General features: G+C 52.1%; 11 protein-coding genes across 11 annotated transcripts; 6 read left to right on the plus strand and 5 right to left on the minus strand.

Annotated features, from left to right (window-relative positions):
• Positions 1-166: 166 nt before the first annotated feature.
• JN550_010614 (uncharacterized protein) lies at positions 167-852 on the minus strand (the record flags this gene model as incomplete). The annotated part of the gene is made up of 2 exons (XM_049308888.1): positions 167-663; positions 792-852. The coding sequence occupies 2 exons, from the start codon at positions 850-852 to the stop codon at positions 167-169; spliced, it is 558 nt and encodes a 185-aa protein (XP_049167419.1).
• Positions 853-1,524: 672 nt separating this feature from the next.
• Positions 1,525-2,766, plus strand: JN550_010615 (uncharacterized protein; the record flags this gene model as incomplete). The annotated part of the gene is made up of 2 exons (XM_049308889.1): positions 1,525-2,382; positions 2,440-2,766. The coding sequence occupies 2 exons, from the start codon at positions 1,525-1,527 to the stop codon at positions 2,764-2,766; spliced, it is 1,185 nt and encodes a 394-aa protein (XP_049167420.1).
• Positions 2,767-3,169: 403 nt separating this feature from the next.
• Positions 3,170-4,150, minus strand: JN550_010616 (uncharacterized protein; the record flags this gene model as incomplete). The annotated part of the gene is made up of 1 exon (XM_049308890.1): positions 3,170-4,150. The coding sequence occupies one exon, from the start codon at positions 4,148-4,150 to the stop codon at positions 3,170-3,172; it is 981 nt and encodes a 326-aa protein (XP_049167421.1).
• A 575-nt stretch (positions 4,151-4,725) lies between these two features.
• Positions 4,726-4,986, plus strand: JN550_010617 (uncharacterized protein; the record flags this gene model as incomplete). The annotated part of the gene is made up of 1 exon (XM_049308891.1): positions 4,726-4,986. The coding sequence occupies one exon, from the start codon at positions 4,726-4,728 to the stop codon at positions 4,984-4,986; it is 261 nt and encodes an 86-aa protein (XP_049167422.1).
• A 1,755-nt stretch (positions 4,987-6,741) lies between these two features.
• On the plus strand, positions 6,742-8,389 carry JN550_010618 (uncharacterized protein; the record flags this gene model as incomplete). Its single annotated transcript, XM_049308892.1, has 4 exons — positions 6,742-6,804; positions 6,861-7,388; positions 7,460-8,070; positions 8,125-8,389. The coding sequence occupies 4 exons, from the start codon at positions 6,742-6,744 to the stop codon at positions 8,387-8,389; spliced, it is 1,467 nt and encodes a 488-aa protein (XP_049167423.1).
• A 622-nt stretch (positions 8,390-9,011) lies between these two features.
• On the minus strand, positions 9,012-9,944 carry JN550_010619 (uncharacterized protein; the record flags this gene model as incomplete). The annotated part of the gene is made up of 4 exons (XM_049308893.1): positions 9,012-9,331; positions 9,388-9,618; positions 9,678-9,837; positions 9,894-9,944. 4 exons carry the CDS (start codon positions 9,942-9,944, stop codon positions 9,012-9,014), a joined length of 762 nt encoding a protein of 253 aa, XP_049167424.1.
• Positions 9,945-10,567: 623 nt separating this feature from the next.
• Positions 10,568-13,315, minus strand: JN550_010620 (uncharacterized protein; the record flags this gene model as incomplete). The annotated part of the gene is made up of 7 exons (XM_049308894.1): positions 10,568-10,906; positions 10,995-11,284; positions 11,339-11,516; positions 11,566-11,829; positions 11,892-12,173; positions 12,229-12,906; positions 12,968-13,315. The coding sequence occupies 7 exons, from the start codon at positions 13,313-13,315 to the stop codon at positions 10,568-10,570; spliced, it is 2,379 nt and encodes a 792-aa protein (XP_049167425.1).
• A 2,448-nt stretch (positions 13,316-15,763) lies between these two features.
• JN550_010621 (uncharacterized protein) lies at positions 15,764-17,050 on the plus strand (the record flags this gene model as incomplete). The annotated part of the gene is made up of 1 exon (XM_049308895.1): positions 15,764-17,050. The coding sequence occupies one exon, from the start codon at positions 15,764-15,766 to the stop codon at positions 17,048-17,050; it is 1,287 nt and encodes a 428-aa protein (XP_049167426.1).
• Positions 17,051-17,805: 755 nt separating this feature from the next.
• Positions 17,806-19,561, minus strand: JN550_010622 (uncharacterized protein; the record flags this gene model as incomplete). Its single annotated transcript, XM_049308896.1, has 3 exons — positions 17,806-18,491; positions 18,544-19,377; positions 19,429-19,561. The coding sequence occupies 3 exons, from the start codon at positions 19,559-19,561 to the stop codon at positions 17,806-17,808; spliced, it is 1,653 nt and encodes a 550-aa protein (XP_049167427.1).
• A 1,238-nt stretch (positions 19,562-20,799) lies between these two features.
• Positions 20,800-22,262, plus strand: JN550_010623 (uncharacterized protein; the record flags this gene model as incomplete). The annotated part of the gene is made up of 2 exons (XM_049308897.1): positions 20,800-20,887; positions 20,944-22,262. 2 exons carry the CDS (start codon positions 20,800-20,802, stop codon positions 22,260-22,262), a joined length of 1,407 nt encoding a protein of 468 aa, XP_049167428.1.
• A 207-nt stretch (positions 22,263-22,469) lies between these two features.
• On the plus strand, positions 22,470-24,071 carry JN550_010624 (uncharacterized protein; the record flags this gene model as incomplete). The annotated part of the gene is made up of 1 exon (XM_049308899.1): positions 22,470-24,071. The coding sequence occupies one exon, from the start codon at positions 22,470-22,472 to the stop codon at positions 24,069-24,071; it is 1,602 nt and encodes a 533-aa protein (XP_049167429.1).
• Between the last annotated feature and the right edge of the window lie 86 nt (positions 24,072-24,157).

Below are 24,157 nucleotides of genomic sequence, written 5' to 3' on the forward strand. Positions count from 1 at the left end.
TCTGCATCCCAGACTGGACTATGTCCCCCCTACGTCCCATGTCGCCCGACGGCGCATTTTCCGGATATGTGATGGTTGTGTGCAAACATGTATAAATCGAACCGGAACTCCATTCCTTCCCCAGGCCAGGGTTGTGTACCCAAAGACTGCGATTTCGTCCTGTGCTTCACCGCGAAACCCCCACGGGTGCATAGGCCCCTCTGTCCTCCTGCCCCGCCCGCCCGGTGGGCAGGCCGATGCCACCGCCGGCGCCGATCTTCTTGCTCTCGCGGAACTCGACGAACCTCTTGACGGCGGCCCAGCCGAGCAGGCCCAGGGTACCGACGATGAAGCCCCAGACGATGATCATGTCCTTGCGGCTGTCGCGCTGGAAGCACATGGTCACGACGTCCTTCTCCTGGGCGTCCTTGCAGATGGGCAGGTTGTAGCCGAGGCAGAAGGCGCGGGTGCACTGGGCGCACGAGCTCGAGGCGGCGCGCCGAGCGAGGGCGTTGGCGGGGGGTGGCGAGGTGGTGAAGGGATTCAGCGAGCGGAAGAAATTGTTGTTGTTGTTGTTCGGCGAAGGCGGCGTGGGGGCCGGGTCGGCGCCGTTGGAGTCCTTGGGCCCCAGGCGCACGATGGTGCTGTTGGTGAAGCATGTGCATTTGCAGAAGGTCGGGGCGGCTGTATAGAGAGCGATGAGCATCGTGTTCGTCCAAGTCTGTTGCTTCTCCAGACGACGATACATCAAGCGAAGTATGAAGGGGCCCGCGATGACGAGTGTAAGCGGTGGATGCGTTGGGAGCACGTACATTCTGCAGCTGCGAGAGCCACCAGGGCTCCGAAGAGCAGCAGGAAGATGTTGAGGCGCATCATGACAGGATCATGTGGGGGGGCGGGCGTGATGGCAGAGACGGAGGGAGACGAGGAGAGGCTGTCTAGCAGCTAGTCGCCGGGTATGGTATCAATGCATAGGACGACGAACTAGACTCTAGCATCCGATGAATAGTCGGTCTGTCTCCCGCGGGTGCTGGCACCGTATTGTGAAGTCACAGCACTGCAGTCTATCCAATACTTATCAAAGAGCAACGAGGAACGATGCGACACGATTAGTTGATCGATACGAACGGGAAGCTGTCGCTGATGCACCGCCACATCCGCAGAGACCCAGGGGCCAGCTGCTGCAAGCATGCGCGATGTACCTCCCCAACCGGCATGTGCCCAATTGAGGCGCCGGCGTTGGCTATCTACCATAGTCAGTACCTGATGAGGTACTTCAGCGCCTTGTTAGTTGGCTGGCCAGGTCAGTGGCTGGGCTCCAGAGCTCCAGGGTCCGTCAGCCACAGCGCAAGGCCGGCGGGCAAACACGGTGCACGGTGCACGGTGGATGGTGGGAGGTGGAGCCCGCGATCCGGGCCCGGCGAAAAAGTTCACGTCCCTTGCACTCATCTCGTCTCGAGCTAGACGCGAACACCCCCTACGACAACGACGACGAACCGACCCATTGCAGCCCAGGAACCCTTTTCTCGGGCGCACCAGACCAACATGCGGAGGATAGCGCGCTTAAGGAAGCCTGCAGGCTGGCTCGCCCCCTCGTCGCGATGCCCCGTTGCATCTCTGTCCCGCGCTCAGAGCGCTGCTGCCTCGACCTCGGCCGGAGCTCCTCTTCCCACAGCCTCCCGCACCGCGGCAACGACCAGACTAGCTGCCACAGTGGCACGGCAGGTGCGATTCTACTCCGTAAAGCCCGGGTCCCTCCCCGCCTCCCTCGCCGATCAGCCCGAGCCAGGCGTGTCAGCCCCCGAGGACCAGCTCGCCGCCCTCGAGGAGGCAGAGCTCCTGGAAGAGGAGGCTGGCTGGACCGATGCCATCCCTTACCGCCTGCCCCCCAACCGACATCCCGCCGAGCGCCCCGACGCAGTCTCCGACCCGTCCTACACCCCCGCCGAGACCTCGGACGGCTTGGCCTCGGTCGGTGGCCTGGAGAACTGGTGGGACCGCCCTGAGAACCGCGCCGAGGGAAGCGACTTTGCCAGCTTCAGGGCCAGGAGGAAGGTCCAGCACCCGGATGTTCTGGAGACGGCCGTGCGCCGGGCTGTGGTCGAGGCCACCGCCCTGAGGATGGTGGGCCGCGAGGGCGACCTGGTGGGCTCGTGGCCCATCGGGACCGACGTTGAACTGGAAAGCGTGCTTGCCCAGGATGTACAGCTCGGCCAGGACGGTGCCGCCGTCATCGCTGGCGATTTCCAGTCGGTCGCTCGAGGCTTGACTGCGGATACGGAAGCCGCCGAGACCGACTCGGCCGTCCCAATGCCCTCGACCAAGGAAGCTGCTGCTTACCTGGAGAAGTGGGACAGCAGCTGGAGACGCATCCCCTTGGCCGATCCGCGCATCAAGTTCGCCGTACGCCAAGCCTTCCCCTCCCACCCGATTCTTCCTGCATACTAATTGGGCATCCAGGTCACCAAGCGTGTCTTCCAGCTGACGGGCCAGCTCATTCCAGACCACAAGCTCTCCGACATCCACACCGTCGCCGGTCTCTTGGCCGCCGTCAAGACGCCGCCCAAGGCCAAGACCCTATCCCAAGATATCCAAAAGACCAAGCAGGACCTCGTCAGCCTGCCCAACCTTGCCTTCTCGCCGAAGCGCGTGACCAGGGCCGACAAGGCAAAGGCCGTGGGCCAGTACAAGATCATCGAGGAGGAGCTCGCCAAGAGAGACCTCCAGCACGGCCCCTTGTCCGTCCCGCCTAGCAGGGAAAAGCACTACTTCAAGGGTTCGGCTTGAGAAGCCAGTCGCTTCACAAAAGAGGGCGAGCGGGGGATTTGTGTACATGTATATGCTAAATTAGATGTAAGAGCACCAGGCGCCGAAAGCGGCGCCTGTGGCCATGTAGAAATACATAATTGTATCATAGCATTGGTGCCTTTTTACCTTTTAAACCCATGTCTGTTTAGTATGTTGGCCAACTTGGCGAAGCATCTCCCCCTGGGACTTTACTTATTTAACAGGATACGGGCTATATTGGTTATATGTAAGCACCTCCCAAATCGACACCCTCGCTATAGAGCACCCGGCTGAAACAAAGGGTTTGGGGGAGTCTACATCTCCCGCGAATAGACCATTTCGGAACTGATTCTTCCATGACATCCCAACTCTGGATCGCCGCTTCTTGATTTTATAATGCTGTCTATTTCCCCCCTGCCGAGACACACTCCTTGACGAACCCCAGGATCTCCATGTTGAACCTCTCAGGCTCCTCCCAGAACAACCAGTGCCCGCTCTCGAACTCCATCCATCTGGCTACCGCCGCCTCCTCTCCCTCGCCCCTGTCTCTCCGACCCTTCAGGACCCTCTCGGTCGTCTCCTTCATCCCCTCCAGGGGGAAGCAGCCCGTGCGCTTGCCCGCCATCATCAGCACGGGCACGCGGATGCTCTCGCATGCCTCGCGGTGGTCGTACCGCGTGTGGTCGGCCAGCAGCCTCGCCAGCCACACCGGGTCGCACTTGCGGCTGATGGCCGTGAAGAAGGCCTCGTCCGCGCGACGGTGCGCCTCGCTCACGTCGTCCCCGGCCGCGGGCGCATACCGGTACCCGAGGCAGTCGGCCACGAGCCCCGCGTACGCCGCCTCGGGTGTCTCGGTCCAGGCCCGCTGCGCCGCGAGCATGGACGCCTCGTCGAAGCAGCCCCGGTGCGCCCGCGACGCGTCCCAGCCGCCGGCGAACGGCGACCGGTCCTGCAGCGGCGCCTGGTCCACGAACACCATGCCGCCAAAGTCGGCGTCCCCGAACAGCTCCACGTACGTCCAGAGGATGGCGGCGCCAATGGAGCACCCCACGGGGACGACTGCCGCGTCCGGGGACAAGAAGGTGCGCAGATGGGCGAGCAGGTCCCGCAGGTCGGCCGCCAGCCGTGCCACGTGGTACCCGCCGGCCGGCCGGCCGGACTGGCCGTGCCCACGCAGGTCGACGGCGACGACCCAGGCGCCTGAGCCCGCGAGCGCCGCGGTGTTTCGCTGAAAGTACTCAGAGGATCCCGAGAAGCCGTGGATCAGGAGGATGAGAGCGCCGCCGGCGCCGGGCGGGGTGGCTGAGGTTGCGGGGCCGAGGGGCACCGAAGTCTGGAAGGCGAGCGGGCAGCCATCGTTGGCCTCTGTGTATGAGTACTCCATCCTGGGCGATCTCTTCCAGTGTCCGTCTCCGTCTCTCTGAAAGGTGCCTTGTGGTGTATTTAAATCTCAGCCAACCGTAGTGCGAATTGCAACTCTCGTAGCCCACCTTGCGTTTGCGGTGTCGATTCAGTTTGACCCGCTCTTTACCTGTATCATGGTTTAGAGATCGCTTAGTCTCGTTAAAAAGCGTTTCGAGTTAAAACCCACCTTGTTTATCTTGTTTGAAATGTTTCCACACGTTTAATTTATTTATTGCTGCTTTTGGTCTTCTGTCCACTGGTTCTCGCCAGGCGTGAGCAGCACTCCCAGGGCGGGCGCGGGTCGTGCGTCCTTGAAAGAAGCGCTTCACGCCGCCCGTCCTCGCTGCTATCACTACCACTGCCATGGCTGTCCCGTCCGTTTCGGCTACTTCACGCGATGCGGGCCCGAGCCAGCACAGTCCGGATGCCTCAATCGACCTTAGCCGTCGCCGTTGCGGGCCAGTCCACACGATGCAGCAGAGTCCGGACGGCGACGGGACCTAAGTCCGGGATGGCCCACCTGCTGGAACCAACCCAGTTGTATCAAGCCCCGAGATGCTCGCAGCCTCCAACCTCGACTCCAAACCACACAAGCACGCCGGCGACGTGGCCGACATCAGCCCGTCAGATCTGGTCCACGACCTGGAGACAATGTACAACTACTCCCGCCCTGCATCGGACCACCATCTGAAGCTCCGCGTCCCCCCCGTCCCCCCGTCCCCCCTGGCCCGCACCGTCAGCATCCTCAACGATCAGGAACTCCCATGGTGGACGGGCGAATTCCAGGACTTGGCCAACCAGGTGCGCGCTGCATAGCACAAGACACTCGCTTTATCGTCTGGTTTATTTACCGCTGCAGCTGGAATTATGATGGCCAACATCTCACCCCAAAGACCCCGAGTCCTGCCTCCCAGCCTCTGCTTTCCTTTCCCTCATACTCACCGTGTGACGTAACTGTAGACCCTTTCAAGCACGCCAAATGCCACATCCGTTGCTCTATCTTGCTCGGGGCTGGCCACAAGGGCGTCTTCTGATTTGTACCAAGCAGGCATGAGCAACGAATAAGTCATAATGGCCATGTAGCACATGTGTCATAAGGGAAAAGAGAGGCTTTCACTCCGTATTTTTCTTAGCCCGCAATTATGAACATGACCTCGGAACTCGAACTCGCCGCCCTTTAGGGGTGAACAGCGTTCAGGATGTGTACCTGTTGCGAAATCAGGAACCGAGCCACTTGAGTCACATCTCTAAACGGCCTTGCCTGTCCATTTCGGATGTTGCCTGCTCACGACGGTTGCAAGTATAGTTGATGTGAACCTGTCGTTCAAGGCGACGTTTCACTATTCATTCAACGGTCCCACCTCCACCTTACCGTCTGGCTTGGCTCATTGACGGTCAAGTGATCTCCACTGGCACCATACCCCACAAGCGGCTGAGCCCGCTCGGCATCGTCCCCAGAGTTTTCAGAAGTACGGGGTAAGCCAAACTCTTACGAGGAGCAGTTGGCAATTTGTGGCTGGCACTAGTTCAAAACCATGACGCCGTGAACAGCACAATGCGCGGTGCATTTTACAAGACCCCGACATTGGCCGTCGTGGTCAGCAGTCATCCGAGGAGCTGTTACTTCATTACTGCCATAGTCCTAAGTCGCTAATGGTAACAGATGACGGCTCGTCAACTTACACTTCGTGAATACTCTGGGTGGCCGACACGGAGCGTGGTTGGTCCTGGACAGGAATTGCCCCGAAAATGTTTGTGCGTAGATATCCCCGCGCGGTCCTTCACTTCTTTTTTAATGCAACTGATATCTATATGACTCCGCGGAGGTTGGGGAGAGCCATAGCTGCCTGTAAGCAATCCCGCATTTAAAAGCCGGTTGGGTGTTGGCCAAACATAGTAGCCTTCCTATTCCTGGTTGATGACTGCTTTATCGAGATTGAAGTATAACTCTCGCAAAGCTTGGGCGTCGGCCACACGCGATACAATAGTCCACAGTCTGTTCTGACGACTTGGTTCCAAGCGCGATGAGTATTTTACTTGAGAATTTGCGAGAACTTCTCAAGTGGTAATGGGGATTCAAGACTCTTTTACGAATGTTAGAATAGTCAGGGCTCTACAAGCACCCTTTGAAGGAGCTTCTATCCGCTGAGTAAGCGCGAATGGGGACGTATAGGGGGCCCGAGAAAACCGGGGTCATGATCAAAGATCGTAGGGATGCGCGCCTGAAGTTGAGACTGTCCAAGAACTCTCCGCCGATCAGAATGCTCCAATGCCGAGCTTGCTGCGAATCTTGGCCGCAATGTTGAATCCCCAGATCCCCAGTGGGGATTTCTGCACTTCCCGACCGGGTTGTGGAGTAGGCGCCACGAACTAGCGGCCCCACGCCCCCAGATGACCAGCCGAAACCCCACGATCTGGCAAAACGCCTCCTGGTATATGAGAGGCCAACCTCTCATGATGTATGTGTTACTTCCAACTTGCATAGCAGTACACTGGCTGCGTTCCCTCCTCTCCGACTCTCCGAGTTACTTCATCAAACTCACTCGGATCGGCATAATCTAGATGCACACGATGCTCGACAAAATCACTGTTCTTAATGTGTTGTGCGTGTTGCTGGGCATATTCCTGTTCCAGGTTGGTACTCATGCCTGGTTTAGGTTGGGAGACGATTCCCGTTAACGTCAGGTCAGATATTCCGGCGAGCATACTTCACACCCCTACGAGGCATCCCAGGACCATGGCACGCAAAGTTCACACACCTGTGGCTAAAGAAGCATGTCATCACGGGTCGGCGGATGCACTATATCCATGACATGCACCAAAAGTATGGCCCTGTGATCCGGGTCTCACCTCACGAGATCGACATAGCAGATCCGGCCGCGTTCCAAGAGATACATCGCATTGGGGGCGGTTATGTAAAAAGCCCGTGGTATCAGACATTTCGAACAGGAGAAACCGCAGACGTCTTCTCCATGATTGATCCCCGAGAACATGCGCAAAGGCGGAAGCTCTTCGCTCCCTTATTCAGCAACTCAGCGTTGATGCAGAATTGGCACTCTGTAGTTTTGGAGAAGGTTGAGATGACGATTAACAAAATGAAAGCTGAACTGAGTGCGAATGGTCAAGTCGATGTGTTCAAATGGTGGACGTTCATGACGGCAGATGTAATATCTCATCTCTCATTTGGCGAACCGCTTGGGATGCTGGACAAAGAAAAGGTTTGATAACTCGCTCTATGTTCCAAGTTCTCAGCTGAAAGAAGCACCGATACTGACAAGTGCTTTGCCAGAAAACACCCGAAATGCAGAAGATCGAAGACTCGACCAAGTTTGGAGGCTTCAAATCTGAACTGCCTCTGCTCGCTGCGCTTCTTAGATACGTCCCCATACAGTCTGTCCAAGACTTTGTGAAATCCGACGAGGAGGTACAAAGAATTGCCGAAGAGACGATGCGCCGGGTCCGCTACTCTGGTCTCAAAGGCGCCAATATGTTCTCCAAGCTGGTTGCCGAGAATGAGAAGGAGGATGCCACATTGACAGACTACCAAGTGGCATTCGAGGCTGCAGGATTCATCGTGGCCGGATCCGGCACGACTGCAGTGACCCTGACCTACATTGTATGGGCAGTCTTATCAAACAGTTCCATCCAAGCGAAGCTGGAAGAAGAGGTGGGAAACCTCCCGGAGACTTACACAGACGAAGATCTGAAGAACCTTCCTTACCTGTCTGCTGTCATCGAAGAAACATTGAGATTACATGGTGCTGCCCCTGGCGCCCTCCCACGAATCGTGCCGAAAGGTGGCGCCACGTTGGCAGGCCATTACATCCCGGAAGGCATTACAGTCAGCACTCAAGCATTTAGTCTCCACCGTAACTCGACAATATACAGCCAGCCAGAGAAGTGAGTTCCTTTCCCCTTGAGTCCACCCTCAAGGCTTAGTGCTAACATTTCCAGGTTCATGCCAGAGAGGTTCTTGACTGCCGAGGGAGCGTTCGACACATCACCCAAACTTGCTTTTAACCCGTTTGGCGCTGGAACTCGAACCTGCCTGGGTGTGCATCTGGCTCGGATGGAATTACGCCATGCGACAGTACATTATTTCCGGACATTCAGGGGATCTCGCTTGGCTCCTCAGACAACGCCGGCATCCATGGAAATGGTTAACCATTTTCTCATCAGCCCAAAGTCAGAACAGTGTTGGGTAGCCTTGAAAGTCTGAAACTTAGCAGCCTTACCACTTGCAAAAGATAGTGGTGGTGCCATCTTCGCAGTATGTCTTCTGGAAGGGAATACAACAGAGAGGCATGATGGTCAAACCGTCAGCCGATCTAAGCATATCGGCGATAGGATCGCCTTGACCCAATGGTCAGGCAGGCAGCTATACCGTTCAACCTGGGTAGAAAAGCTTCCAGCTATGGTAAAGATGTGTAAGCCTGCCTCTACAGCATAAGAAACATCGATCACCGTTTATCATCCGCTCTAGAGCTCCCTAAGAATATGTATAACAGAATTATATAAAGATAGCAGTGACAATCCATGACTGACAGCTTCCAATTGGAACTCAGTGGAGTTTCCGCACGCTACAGAAGCTTTCAAGCGCACGTGGCTTGATTTTGTTCTTTCTTTATTGAATTTGGGAAGCCCAATTGTACAGTATCTTCAGATTTAGGGACAGCCTTGCACCGTTATCTATTTGAGCCGTTACTCCTGCGATCTTAACTCATCCTACACCTCAGCTATGGGAGGCTGCCTACGAATCGACTGTGGGTTGTTGTCGAGATACAATTATCCGCACCTCTTCCCTCAAATGCCACAAAGCTGAAACCTCTTCTAATTTGATGCTAGATCCCTCGAACTATCAGGCTTGGGTTTTCTTCGCTATCATATTTGTCGCTAATACCAATCTGGACACCTGGTCTATCCGCGACCCTGGAAATCCACTCCAGCAGATGAGGATATGCCAGCATGTCGTCATGCGAGAAGCCTAGAGATCTCCAGGCCCTGACGTGTGGCCAGGTTCCTATATCCGCGATACTGTACTTACCCACACCTGCGCCAGCTATGTAGTCTCGGGTAATGGAATATCGATGCTTCCCGCTGAGATGGTCGTCTAACACAGAGTAGATTCTCAACATCTCATTCCTCAAGCGTGTATTCACATCTACATGCCACCCAGTTAGCCTTCTCAACGTACGACATATGGTCTCCCAAACTAACATAGGAACGATTCGCCGAGTCTATCAGAGAAATGCCTAGTTTGTCCCTGTATCGGAGCCGCTGCATGCCAGAAGAATAACCATTGGAATGCTTGACTTCGCTCATCGGCTGTGTCGAACCCAAAGATTTTGTCCTTGTCGAAGTTCTCATGTAGGTATATCAATATCGCTGAGCTCTCCATTACACAAATAGGCAGATCTGGCGTATTGTCGTACAAGAGTGGTATTCGGCCTGAGAGGTGTAAGCATGAACCTTCTAGGTCCATTTTCCCAGCAGCAATAGAAAGATACCATTAGGGTTCAGCGCGAGGAACCAATCCTTCTTCTGTTCCTCGGATTCCAAGTCAATGAGGTGCGTTTCCCAGGTGATCTGGTTTGCAATTCGAAGCTCCTCAAGTAGAATCTGGACCTTTTTACCATTTGGGGTATTTTCCGTTAAAAGATGTAGCGACTATTAAGTTTAAGCAGCCAGCATCGTATGCACGAATTCTTTTTTGTTTTACTCACCTTGGATTGAAGCGCCGGGGGAATATCCCTTAGACTTTCTGTCGTGTGCATCTTGCCTTCTACAAGATGGCGGTCTCAATAACACATTTAATATGCCGGCAAACGTGCAAAGCACTCAATATAAGCTAACGCAAAGGGGATCAATTGTTGCCGACACGACCGGTTGCGTTGTAGGTCATCTATAATGCGACTATATTGAAAAGAACACGGTAGCCCAATCTAATGCTCCACATGCATTATCACATGTCCGGATCAGATCATATTAGGTCATCTTTGATATCGCCGATTAGACGCTGCGCGTGGTAATGGCGCCAGATTCACAATTCCGCCCAAGATACTAGTAATTTTCCGGGTCTGTCCTCGTAATAGCTTTAGAGTAGTCATGTTGCATTGCCCATGGGTATATTACACTAGTGTCCATAGCACAACTATTCCGGCCGGCTTACAAATGACTGAAGACAAAAAAGACTTTCCCACACCGCAAATGAGGTCATGATGTTATGAAACATAGTTTTTATTCTTCTTTCTATACCCCTGTTTAAAATGTAATAACCTTGAGCTCAGTTTGCGTCCTGTGCGGTTCTGCGCTGAAGACAGCAGGCACAAGAATTGGGACTAGCCCGCAATCAGTGCCTCTTGTGATGCCATCTTTCCACAATGCCAGCTCGCGACACCTACTCCGCCGTAGGGCAAAGATCGTAATTTCCATCAGCATTGTTGCCCCACCATGTAGGAAAGGGAATTGAAGGCCCACCAGCGCCAAAGACGGCGAAGGATAGAATGAACAGTACCGATAGACTCGCGCCGTCGAATGCGCCAGTAACAAGGTACATGTAGTCCTTGAAGATGCGCGGGCGATAGTTTCGCAGGTAGTACTGAACATAGAAGCCCCCGATAACCCAACTGAAAAGAACGCATGTCTGAGATTGGTTGTAAGGGATGTAGCCGGCGTATTGAATGAACTGGGGGAAGTTTATCTCTGAGGTCGAGAAGTTTCGGATTTTGGGAACAAACTGAGACCATCCGAGTTAGCTGGGGCAACAGCAAGATTGATGTGATCGTGGGACATGGAGACGAAAAAAGGGGGAGAGGGGAACCCACATATGCAAAGACACGATGGACGACGACAATGCCAGCGCCAATTCCTATTCCGATAGGGACCATTTCGTACTTCCCGCCAGCCCTGTAAAGATACTTTGCAAGCGCCCAAGAAGTTGCATTTGTGTTGTAAGATTGCATGGTTGCGCCACTCCAAGACGAATTACCGTCGCTGTCTGCAAGGAGCTCGCGGTTTCCGTTGACGATGGAGATCATAACGGCGTAATTGATAAAGCCGCCCAAGATTGTTCCGTATATTTGGGTGAGAAACATTATTCGTGGCGGTATCTTCACTGTTTTGTTGCGTTAACGTGTATCAGAAAGACCATAGAGGTGGACCGACGTACAGTATTCTCCCATCTTGAGGTCTTGGCATAGCTGCACACAATCGTTGATTACATTGTGTGACCATGCAGCAAAGTACATGTTACCGATGGGACGCTCCGGCACCAAGAGGCCCCCAAGCATCTTGGACAGGTTATTCGTGGCAATTCCGTTTCCGTAACGAGAGTAAAGTAGAGTGCTCTGCGATGAAATCAGATGAGACCCTTCCATGTCAGAGTGGGTAACTTACGAAGGGCGCGATGATTGTTCCCAGAATCAGCGCAACCACATATGCCCAAGCCGAAAGCGTGACATTCTCCTTGACAACGACAACAAGGCCAAGAACAAAGCTGACGACGAGCACAATAACGTACCACCACCACGGTGTCTCCTTGTAGTGCTTGGCCATATGAGCATGATGCAAATCATCATATCGACCCTGCCTTGCACTCTTATATGATCTCACTACATCCCCGCCCCAAAACAAAATGCAGTGGGCAACAAGGGCTCCAATCTACACAACAGTTAGTCTCGTAGAATATACAAGTGGATATTGTGGGACACTGATATACGTACAGCAGCATTTGCCATGAACATCGCATACGCAAATGACCCTGCCAGGCTGGGGATGCCGTAAGTGGCAAAGGCCTCCTGATCAAGCACGCCACCAGAGAAGACCTTGGTAATGGGATATGCTGATCCGTCTTCTGTCCGAAGCCGTGTCGACATGAATGGCTGGGACATGGCATCCCATGCATTGGTATAGTAGATCCCAATCATCGCAATGAAGCAGAAAAAGAAACCTGCGGCTTGGTGCGCTTGTAATTTGAGAGGGAGAGAGGTCTGGAAGGAAGTGATCTGCCAAAGTCGGTTCAGTCAACGTTGTACCCTAATAAAAGATGCGCTCTCTTACATATTGCCAGTCAAGTGACACGGTGAAGAGTCCCAGGCCCTCATTGTTGATGGAACCGCCAAAAATATTCGTCAGGACGGCGGCCTTGTCGCCAGTGGCGTGCATTGAGGCCAAGCAGGGAATGGAGACCGAGTTGAGCCATGGCCATATGTATGCAGGCAACCATTCATAAGCGAACATTCCTATGAAACTGTACCAGAAGAATCGGAGAGGCTTGGAGTTCTTCACATCTTGCCAATGCAGCCCCTGGAGAGTCTTAATTGTGGGGAGGACACTCCAGTATACCGCATCGACGTGCCAGACAACAATTGGCCGGATGATACCACACAAGCCGTACCCGAACAGACCAATCGAGATAGTACTCAGGATGACAGTGGTTGCGCTGAGGGGTAGGTCGTAAAAAAGATCCTGCGCTGCGAAGACCTGGATGCTGGGTGCCGCTTGCGACGCGGAGGTTGCAGTGATAGAGCATATCGCATGCTCCTTCAGATTCCATGGTCCATGATTGAAGAAGGAGATGAGCGATATATATTTCGGAATTTTACCTTGGCCGCCTTTCGCCCTCCATCGAGCCTCTAATCGGTCACCACGGGGTAGAAAGGCAGCCCAGGCCTTGCCAACGAAGTACGAGATGAGGACGATAAATGTGCCCGAGATGGTAATTGTGGTCGGTTTGAACTAGATAGATCGTCAATCAATAATCGAGGTTCAAGCTCCAACTGAGCTCTCGCTTTCTCACCATGTAGATCTGGTACATGACCGCCTGGAACGCCGAGAGGACAGTAGCCAGAAATATGCTCCGGGCGGTTAAGACCGGTTCGTGATCATCGCGTAGCGGCAGTAGGTGCTTGGCAGCATCGGCACCCGTAATGATGATAACGTCCTCGCCATCGCCGTCCTTCTTGGGTTCTTCACCATCGTATTGAGGCGCGGCAGCCGTGATCTCAGCAGGCACTACCTCCTTGCTTCGTGCTGGATCCTCGGCAGCGATGCGAATTTTCTCGTCGATGGCTTGATGGGTGGGGACATCAACGACCTTGCCCTCAACAGAGTTGAGCGATCCAACGATAACCGTGTTCGGCGGCATGCTGTATAGTTAGTGTTGCGTAGCACGCTATAGGACAACCAAGCCAAGGCTTGTCGACTTGGCAGCGCGGCGCCCCATCTTATGTTTGCAGAACCCCTCCTCTTACCGTGATACCTCAGACTTGGAGGGTTTGCAATTGGCACTTTTACATCGCACGAATGGTGCAATGCAATCGCGCACCTTCTGATGCCAATCACGACACGTCGCTTAAGTAGCCTAGATAGGAAGGTGAGCTAATAGTTATCGCGCCGACTTGCTGGGATTTCAATCCGTCTCATAATTCCGGTTGCCTTTGGCCCTTTCAGAACAGGTTCGACAGGGGTTCAGCGCTGGCTGAGATGATCATAGCCCATGTCTGCAGAGATGCGTCCTTCAATCAGGTAGCGCGCTGCGTACTGTTCCTCCAAATTGCCTAAAGGCAATTGACTATTACGACCTAAAGGGGCTTGAAGCATCAGTTGCCACCTACGAACTTGTTCGGATTGGCCGCTATGGCCCTTCTAGTGCCGTTCTGGACTCGCGATCCAAACGGTCGGGAACAGGCCATCTGGATAATGTGCCCAGTGTGGTGACCAGCTTATGCGGCACAGTCCAGATCTGCCCAGCAATCCCATTTCCCGCAGCCATTCATGTTTCAGGACACTAAATGGACATCCCAGCTAGATACAACCCTGAATGGCTGTCGGGTCACCAATGCGAAAAGCCGCGAATTTGTTCATCCTCTTTATGTCACTGTTCAAAGAGTCTTGACCTTGCTGGACGAAATTTCAACTTTATTTTCACGTTTAATGCGATTTCTGTTCGTAATTCTTGCCCTTGTCGTTCGCGCTAACGCCGCCGCTCACATCGAGCGACAGGCTGGACTGCGGGATATCCTAACGTTGGAGATAACAAGAAGCATGGATGCGGCACGGTATTCAGTGTCCCAAGAATCCCCGAGATTCATCCAATGGATATGATCACGCTCCTCAAGCCACCATGCAACCTGTGCGGAATCTGACGTTTTCTCACCCGTCCTACGGACGAATCACCACAAAATCTCAAGGCCTGTCTTACCTGAAATTTAAGGTACTAAAGAGCAGAGCTACTCTCTTTACGGGCTCGTCTCCTCAGTCATCCAACCAGAAAGCCAAAGCACCTGCACCCATTTCTTCAGGTCTAAATCTGTGCATGGACGATCTACTAACCTTCGATCGTTACGGAAATCTTCAACTACCCGTAGGCGATAGACATAAGTCATAGAAATGATACCGGGATACTAAACCTGCTAGCTTCTCTTCAAAGTTCATAGGTAGGCATCGCACGCACTAACCCAATTTTCTTAGTATCTACCAAATCGCGAATTGCGAGTAATGGAACAAAGAGAGAGCGCTTGCAACTAACTTGATATCTTTACGCCTTCGGTTAAACATCACTCCAGACTATTAAATCTTTGAACCACCGTTCTGTGATCATATAAGGGCACAGCCAAAATGATTTCAATTCTGGTTTCCGAAAAACATAAGTTAAAACAAATCTGCATGCTCTCTCCTATTATTGCATGTTATGGCTTTGTTAATTCTTCTTACTGGTATACATACAACTGTCACTACAAGTACTTTAATTCGTCTCTTTTAGCCATGAAGTGCGTATGAGCCCACATGGAAGTCAGAGCACCCCAAGAGTTTGTAAAGGACCCGCCAATGAATTGGGGCGTCGCTCTCTCTCTCAGTCATCGACTCGACTGATATTTTGGGGCCTCCGAACGCACTGCTTTACCTTGCATCCGCGAGGCAGCTAACTTTCGCATTAATTTTCGACACTTTGGACCCCTGTCTGGCTAAGCCTGCATCTGAGCCTTTGAACGCGTTAAACTCATTGTTTATGGCTCTCAGTGAACGTTTTGCCTACTTCCACTTAGCGCGATGGGCGGTTGATACTAGTATCTAGACATCTTCCAGTGCATACTTTGAACCAAGACCCTTCCCTTAACCGGACTAGCTTTGATCATTAGGTAAATTCCTATTTGGATATGATATTCGATTTCACTGAGCAGGTGTATAGCCCTGATCTTGCACGAAGCATCACAGGGCGTGGTGGAGTACGTACGAGTTAACTCCCGTGACGAATTTTCCGTCGCATGGTTTGATTTGCCAGCCACTTGCCAATGCTACAGGCGATTGTGAATTTTAAGGGAAGACAGAGCGTATAAACGAGGAGCCTTGGCCACTATCAACAGTCAACAGGACTTGTCGCCATACAGCTCGTGCAAGGTCAGGGTTATACACCTGCTCACTGAATCCGAGTATCAAATGTTGAATCCTTCTCTTCAGAAGTCGAGTTATATACCGAACGCCAATCACACGATTTCATGTCCTTTCCACTATGTACCCATCCAAACCCGCTGAACATTGTCAAATAGCATGATGGAACCGAGTGTAACCATTCTTCCAGACTGTTGTAGACATCATGACCCACGACAGCGCTTTCTTCATTAGCGTGGAAAAACTTGATAACCACATCATAATGCTTATCAACCAGATCCACTCAGAGCCCAGCAAGCCCATTATAAAGACAAGAGGCACTGGACCTCTAATCTCGAGCTGTTTGGCTTCAGACACAATCAGCCCTTCACAACAGCATCTTGCATTGAAGCAGCACCGGTTCATCATGGCAGATACACGGCTTTTCCAGTCTATGAAGATCGGCCGAGTCGAGTTGAGACATCGGGTGGTTATGGCTCCTTTGACCCGGCTGAGAGCTGGTCTAGACCATGCTCCCTTATCTATCGCCAAAGAATACTACACACAGCGCGCCTCAACGCCCGGCACGTTAATCATCGCGGAGGCGACCATGCCATCAGAAACCCATTGTGGATCTGCTTACTCTCCAGGGATCTGGACGAGTGCTCAGATAAGGGCCTGGAAAGATATCACGGACGCGGTACACTCCAAGGATTGCTCTATATTCTTGCAGATATGTGCGCCTGGGCGTGCGGCTGCGGATCCCTATCCTTGTTACAGTTCAAGTGCCATCGCGATTGATTCGAGTAGTCGCACCCCTAAAGAAATGTCGGAGGCTGAGATATGGGCATGCATTGCGGATTTTGCGACTGCGGCCAAGAATGCAATCGCCGCGGGCTTTGATGGGGTGGAACTGCACGCAGCAAACGGCTATTTGATCGACCAGTTCATTCAAGACACCTGCAATAAACGAAGCGACTCGTGGGGTGGATCAGTTGGGCACCGCTCAAGATTTGCTCTCGAAACGACAAAGGCCGTCGTCGATGCCGTTGGCAGTGACCGTGTGGGCATTCGATTCAGCCCATGGAGCACTTTTCAATCGATGAGAATGCAGGATCCGGTACCTCAGTTTTCGCACCTGGTGAGGGAATTGAAACGGTACGAGTTGGCGTATTTGCACATCATCGAGTCTCGAGTAAACAACTGGACTGATGTCGAGAAAGTGGAAGGAGTGGACTTCATGTTGGACATCTGGGGTCAGCAGTCACCGGTGCTAGTCGCCGGAGGGTTCACATTAGATTCCGCGACAAAGGCTGTGGATGAAGAGTACTGCCAGTTCGATGCGGCTGTGGTCTTTGGAAGATATTTCGTGTCAACACCGGATCTTGTATTTCGGTTACGAAACTGCCTGGACCCCAATCTGTATGATCGGAGCACATTTTATACCCCAATGAAGTCCGAAGGCTATATTGACTACCCATTCAGCGAAGCTTATCTTCGAAGTCAGGCCTAATTAATCGACACTGTTTTATTATAAGTTATATGTTTCTTCTTTTATTTATTTTATAATAAAATATTATATATTATATTATTAAGATTTTATTTATAAAATATTTTATATCATTTTTGAACGAACTTATATCTCTTTATAAATCGTATTTATAAATTTCTTTTTACGATAAAGTTAATATTATATTAACTATTTAAGAGCGAAGGTTTCTCCTTGTATTGGAAGGAGTATGATTGTGCTTGTGGCCCGGATACGATAACTGTGTTGCTAGTTGCAGCAGCGCACTCTATTCAAAGCAGATATAAAGTCTAACCTACAATGAAGCTATCAGTAGTGAAGCGGGTGGTCATAATGGTCTACGGGTCCTGGTAAGTTCTGGCCAACTGAGAAACAATGTTTAGTAGAATTGTGGCCGGCGTAGTAACGGCATGCCCGGTATCTTGGTGGATGCCCACTATGAATGTAGGATGATAGATATCTTTCAGATGACTGGTTCTTCATGAAGTACAACAAAGAGTATTTACCAGGCCCTTGGATTAAGCCCTGAATCTTGTTGAAGTGGCACATCAGCCAGCTCATTGAAACATATCCCTGTCTGATTCTGTCTGATTTAACATGACTTCTAGGCATTATATTCTAGTCTAAAGGGTATGATGTAAGTCTAGGTGAAAATGTAGTCTGCCCCTAACTCCTTGATGAATGCTACCAGCTACTGTTACAATACTTCGTTGCGCCTGAATTGGTCCGTATGATACGATTTAATTGCTCCTCGGCGGCCATTTGACCCTCCTCTCAGCCCTAACATACAGATTATTGGGCCGAATCAGTTGAAACATGGGGTCATACTCGATCGGCCCGTCGGACGCCATGCTGAACTTGTAACGGTATATCAACTTCGGGAGGAATACCTTCACCTCTTGAAGAGCAAAGTTAAAGCCGATACACATGCGCGGGCCAGTTGCAAAAGGAATGTATGAAGCATTCGGTCGGTTCTTGACCTGCTCAGTATCCCATCGGTCAGGCTCGAACATGTTCGGGTTGTCCCACAATTTGGGATTATTGTGGATGTGGTGTAAAGCAGGGATGCAGATAGAATCCTTTGGCAGCTTGTAGCCGCCAGGAAGAATCATATCGACCTTGGATGTTCTGGCCGGCTGGTATGACGGGTTGTGTCGGCGCTGCGTTTCCTTGATGTACTTGTCAAGGAAGGTAAGCTTCTGAGTGAATTCCGCGGTTATTTGGGTGTTCTCATCAAAGTCGTTATCAATCAGTTCTTGCAGCAACCGCTCTTGGTTTCCGGGATATGCGACCAGGCCATATATCAACCACGAGAGTAATGAAGAAGTAGTCGTGAAGCCTGCGCCGGTTGCCACAACGAGGGGCTCCATAACTCTCTCCTTGGGGAGTTTGTTTCCCTTGCTATCCGTAGCACGAAGGACGTAGTCTATTCAACGGTTAGCATAATGCCCGATCACTTGTGGATAGTGGTTACTTACCAACCATGTTTTCGGCCTTCAACGCAGCCTCCTGGAGTTCAAGGCTCTCGACACCCTTCGAAGCGGCTTCGATGGACTCGTTCACCATCTCTACAATGCGCCATCGTGCATCGCGCAACTTCTTGGGGTCACCAAAGGGCATGTGTGCGTACCAGCTGCCCATCGACGTGACCTTCTTGTTCAGTGCCAACGACTCTGCTATCCTGATAACCATCTCGTGTGGTGGGGCATCGACGGCTGTGAAGTGCTTAAAGTCCATGCCAAGAACCAGCTTGCCGACGGCCTGGGAACCCAGCTTCAGCATGTAAGGGTACACGTTCCATGCCTCATCTCTCTCGTCGAGCTCATCGAATACCTTGAATGCATCCTCAATGGTCTTTTGCATGGTTGGGGCGTAATGCCGAACAGCTTTGGGTCCAAATGCTGGAGGCAAGAACTTGTGAGCGGTCTTCCATTCCTCTGTGTTGGTGTCTCCGAGGAAAACACCCGCTTCCTGGTTCTTGATAGGGTAAAGAGGGTGCCCAGGGATGATGTTCTTCGTAAAGAAATCACTCTCCCCAAAGAATATAGAGGCTAGCGCAGGATCGTTGGTGTGGTAGACCACGCTTCCCATATTCGTCGTCTTGAAGAGAGGCCCGTACTTTTCAAAAAGGCGTTGGTGGTTGCCCAGGTGGTCTGGGTACACCTCAAAGTAATTTCCGATGTACGGAAGCCCTGACGGGCCAGGAACTTCTCGGACGGCTTTTCCATCAATGCTGATGGCAATGGGACCTTCAGACGCTTGCACATCTGCTGCGGTTGTCAACAGGACATTCTGCGACACGAAACCAACACCTAAGACTAGTTAGCAAATTGTCAGATCGGTTTGATAGCTAGCTGTGATACCTTTGGGGTCGACGATGGCAAAGTGCGCAGCAATATTATGTCTGAGATCATCTTCGTCCGCGAAAGATGAGATATCAATCTCCCTTGCGGTTGAGGGGTCCTCGCCCAGAAGATAGAATTGCTTGGATGCCATGAGACGCAGTGGGCAATCTGATTTCAGAGTCAAGATGCTAAATGCCAGACGTGGATCGAACAAGAATGATTAAGTGGTTGGCAACATCTTCATGATATTTAAGACGTCGTCGGTCGCCAGAGTGATCCATCCCTGACAGCGTTGTCTAGGGTCCATGACCGAGTCGGTGGAGCCGTTCCGTGCCGAGGCATGCAAAAAAATTCACTAGGTTCGGGGGACCCGTCACGATAAGGCGAAAATGAAAGGGAAACGCCGACGGGGTTTTAAGAATGTCGGCCATCCAGCGGTGCCGGTGACGTCGGTTTGTAAGCTGTCTCCATTTGTACTTGTTCAAGTATTGTTCCATGCAAGGGCCAGGAATCACAATTCAATCGGAAAGGGAACGATTCCAGAAAGGAGAAAGTTGCCTTCGGGGTGGCTTTCGGGGTGGCTTTTGGGTGGAGCAGATGATCGACGCAGGCACTACTATGGCACGCCCGTCAACTTGCGGCAGCCAAGCAGCAATCAGTCCATGCCGGGAGGCTTTCTAGGATAGGTTTAGTCAGGATAGCATTTCGATGGAATCTTCTAAATGCAACCTTGAGCACGTCTGAGATTATCTTACTTCCGAGGCGACGGACCTTGAAAATAACAGCGCTCGTAAACGCCGACAGCAGCGGTTCATGCAGCCTGACGTGTCGCACCTGGCTGGTACCGCGTTACAAGGGTGGACAGGCGCCTAGGTCAGCGTTACACTAGTTAAGGCTTGCTAGTCAACAGGAACCACAGTAGGTCAGCAACGCCTGAGTCGGCTGACTCTTTACCAGCCGAGTTTCCCTGTGGACGATGAGTCCGTGTGAATCCTGACGGCGTCAACAGTGAGCCCGTCTAGCCCGCGGCACTCAGAGAGCACAGCAGCTTGCTTCGTAATGCCCGCAATGCCCGTTATGCCGCAATGTCGCCGGATGGGTCCCGGGAGACCCTGTGGCAATCTGCTCGACCCGCTAACTTTGTCGCGACTTATTGACGAGCCTCGGCATCTTTTCTGGTACCAGCGTAAACAAATGTGGATATCGTAAAAACTGTATCATAGCTCTTCTCATCCCTTGTCATGCGAAGATATCAAATAGTGGTCGGTTTTCTCCGACGGCAATTTGCCGGCTCCTTTTAAAGGTTGCGATTCGAATCATAGTTGAATTCCTAGAAATTTGAGTCTCATTTGGCATGCGAACCATTCTGTGAACAGCAGTGCATTTACAATGACGACCACCAACTTCGAATACAGCGCCAAGGAAGTCGCCGCTCATAGAGAGTCGGACGATGCTTGGATGGTGATCCATGGCCAAGGTAGGACTTTCTGACATCAGTTTGGAGAGTTGAACACTAATTACCTGGCTCTGCAGTCTACGATGTCTCCAAGTACATCCATGATCATCCTGGAGGTGCCGATATCCTTGTTGAAGCTGCGGGTGCAGACGCCACCGAGGCTTTTGACAATGCTGGTCACTCAGAAGATGCTATCGATATCATGGCAGAGTACAGTATTGGCAAACTTAAGGGTTCCGGACAGCGGGCAGCTCCTAAGGCGGTGAAGGTCCTCCCCTCACACCCTCCTAAGCCACCAAAGGCGAAGGGCCAAAGTAATGTCCCAAGAGCACTTGGTGCTGCAGCAGTAGTGCTGGGTGCTCTCGGGTGGTACTGTGCTCCTCACCTTGCCGGTGGCAGCGCTGTTGGCACGTTCCCCAATGCTCTGGCGCCTTCTCTAGATTGGTTCAAGGTTGGAGGTTCAAAAGGGCAGAGATTTGGTTTCTTTGAGGGCGTGCTTGTGGCCTCTGGAGCTTTTGCCGTCGCGGGCACAATCTTGACGCAGAAGGCCATGAAGTTGATCGATTTTCACGACGGATTTATGAGATATCCTCCTCATGCCAAATTGCCAAAACCAGTCAAAGCAGAGCCTCTCCTTCAACGCGGGTGGCTACACCCTACCACTTATCAAACCTTGCCGCTCGTATCAAAGATACTGATTGCACCCAACACATATCGGTTCATATTTGAACTGCCGACTCCGCAGACTGTTCTTGGCTTGCCAATCGGACAGCATGTGACTATTGCGGCATCCATCGATGGCAAGACAGTCAGCAGGTCGTACACCCCTGTGTCGAACAATGCAGACCAAGGTGTGCTCGAGCTGGTCATCAAGTGCTATCCTGATGGCCTTCTCACCGGCCAGTACCTTGCAAATCTGAAAGAAGGGGACGAGGTCCAGTTCAGGGGTCCCAAGGGAGCCATGCGATACCGACCTGGAGTCTGCAAGAAGATTGGAATGCTCGCTGGAGGAACTGGAATCACCCCCATGTATCAGTTGATACGTGCTATTTGCGAGGACGATCGTGACACCACCGAGATCAGCCTGATCTACGCCAACCGTACAGAAGACGATATCCTCCTGCGCGACGAGCTGGAGGTAATGGCCAAGAAGTACCCTAAGAACTTCAAGCTCTTCTACCTGCTTGATAGCCCGCCACCGAACTGGTCTTACGGTAGTGGGTATGTGACCAAGGATATGATGGCCGCGAGGTTCCCTGCGCCGAGTGCGGACTCCAAGGTCATGATTTGTGGCCCCCCAGGAATGGTCAAAGCAGCAAAGGCATCATTGATTGATCTCGGCTTTGATAAGTCTGCTGCGATGTCTACTATGCGAGATCAGATCTTCTGCTTCTAGAGAGGAGCCTTGCGGTAATTTCCTTTGTTTTATCACTAGGGCGTGATGGTCAGCGTTGGTGAAGGGTTTTGCATCTGATAGAAATGATACCTTGGAGATAGAATGGGAACCGGCTTTATAGACGACGTTTGGTCAAAATTGACTTTTTAATTTGTGTTAAATAGTATATAAATCTGTAAATGTATATTACCTCAGTGTCGCTCAGAAATGCAGATCCTCCAAAGTAGCCCCCACCGACGGTTTGGGCATAGCACTGGATTGGCGTATCACGTCCTTCCTCTTGTGGAAGACGTACACCTTCGTGAGCAGAATGCCAGTGCATGCCACCTATCGAATCTCAGATCAGATACAGGATACACGGCAACGACTGTCGACATTATGCCTCAGGATCGGTTCTACTGGCTTGGCCAAATCAACAAAGCCAGCGTGGTTGTCAATTTGGACGAAGGGCTGTTAGGCCGCGAGTTAGGCCGCCGTATCGCGAAAGGGCTCGCGACAGTGCTCGTCAATGGAGACCAACCCAATGGTCACCGGCCTGGGCGCGTCATTAACTTCGAGCCGTTGCTCATTCAGGCTGCTGGTGTTGAAGTTACACGTCTGCACATAGGACGTTCAAGTCAAGACATGCATACAACTGCTTCCACGGCCATGATAAGGGAAGAGGCATTGGCATTAGCCAATCAGCTACACCAAACCACGCATCAGATAGTTCAGCTGGCAGAAGAACACGTCGATACTCTGGTCCCCAATTATACTAATGGCGTTGCCGCTCAGCCCAACTCCTACGGACACTATCTCTTAGGGCACGTTGCTGGGTTGCTCCGGGATGCAGAGCGTCTGCGACAATTCTATACTCGACTCGACAGGTGCGCAATGGGCAGTACTGTATTGAATGGCAGCAGTTGGCCCCTTAACCGAGATCGTATGGCCAAGTATTTGGGATTCTCGGCCGTAGCTGATAATGCGTATGATGCTGTTCAGATTTCCAGCACAGAGATGCCAATCGAGCTCGGAGCAGTCTGTACCAGTATGATGATCCATGCCGGAGCCTTCATCCAGGATATCATGACGCAGTATGCGCAACCCAGGCCTTGGCTTACGTTACAGGAGGGTGGGGACAATACATATGTATCCAGCGCGATGCCACAGAAGCGCAATCCAGGGTTGCTGAACAACACGCGTGCCAATGCTTCGAAGGTAGCGACATTGGGTATTGGCCGAGCTTTACAGGCCCACAACATCACTCCGGGAATGATCGACGCAAGAAGCACGAGCGATAACATTGATGTGCTGAAAGGCGCGAGGTCGGTCTTGAGAGACTGGGGACGCATTCTTCGTGCTCTGCAGATAAATCGCGCCAGGGCGTTGGAGGAGCTAAATAGCGACTGGACAGCGTCTCAGGAGGTAGCGGATGTTCTTATGCGACAACACGACGTTGCCTTTCGGATTGGACATCACTTCGTATCCGGGATCGTAGCTTATGCTAGACAGCATCAGATACGCCCAAGCGACTTTCCGTATTCCGAAGCGATTCAAATTTGGAAGAATACATATAGTCACATGGGACTGGTAGATGCCCGATGCCTACCTATGAGCGAGGAAGAGTTTCGTGACACTCTGGACCCTGTTGCTATCATTCGCAACCGGGCCACTGCTGGTGGGCCGCAGCCGTTGGAAATGCAGCGGATGATGGAGGAGGCCAAGATGAATCTTGACGAACTCCAAGGATGGACAGCAGGGAGAGAATATGCGATCAAGTCTGCTATCACGAAGCTTGCCAATGATTTTGATGACATTGTTCGCGAGTAGCAGGTCCTACGAGGCGCCCATAGTCAAGGATCTATCAACATTTGCACCCTGGACTCTAAATCTTCCTCATGAACACACACACGGTA

The sequence above is a fragment of the Neoarthrinium moseri genome, assembly GCF_022829205.1.
Source record: "Neoarthrinium moseri strain CBS 164.80 chromosome Unknown scaffold56_Wmoseri_CBS_16480, whole genome shotgun sequence".
NCBI classification, from domain to species: domain Eukaryota; kingdom Fungi; phylum Ascomycota; class Sordariomycetes; order Amphisphaeriales; family Apiosporaceae; genus Neoarthrinium; species Neoarthrinium moseri.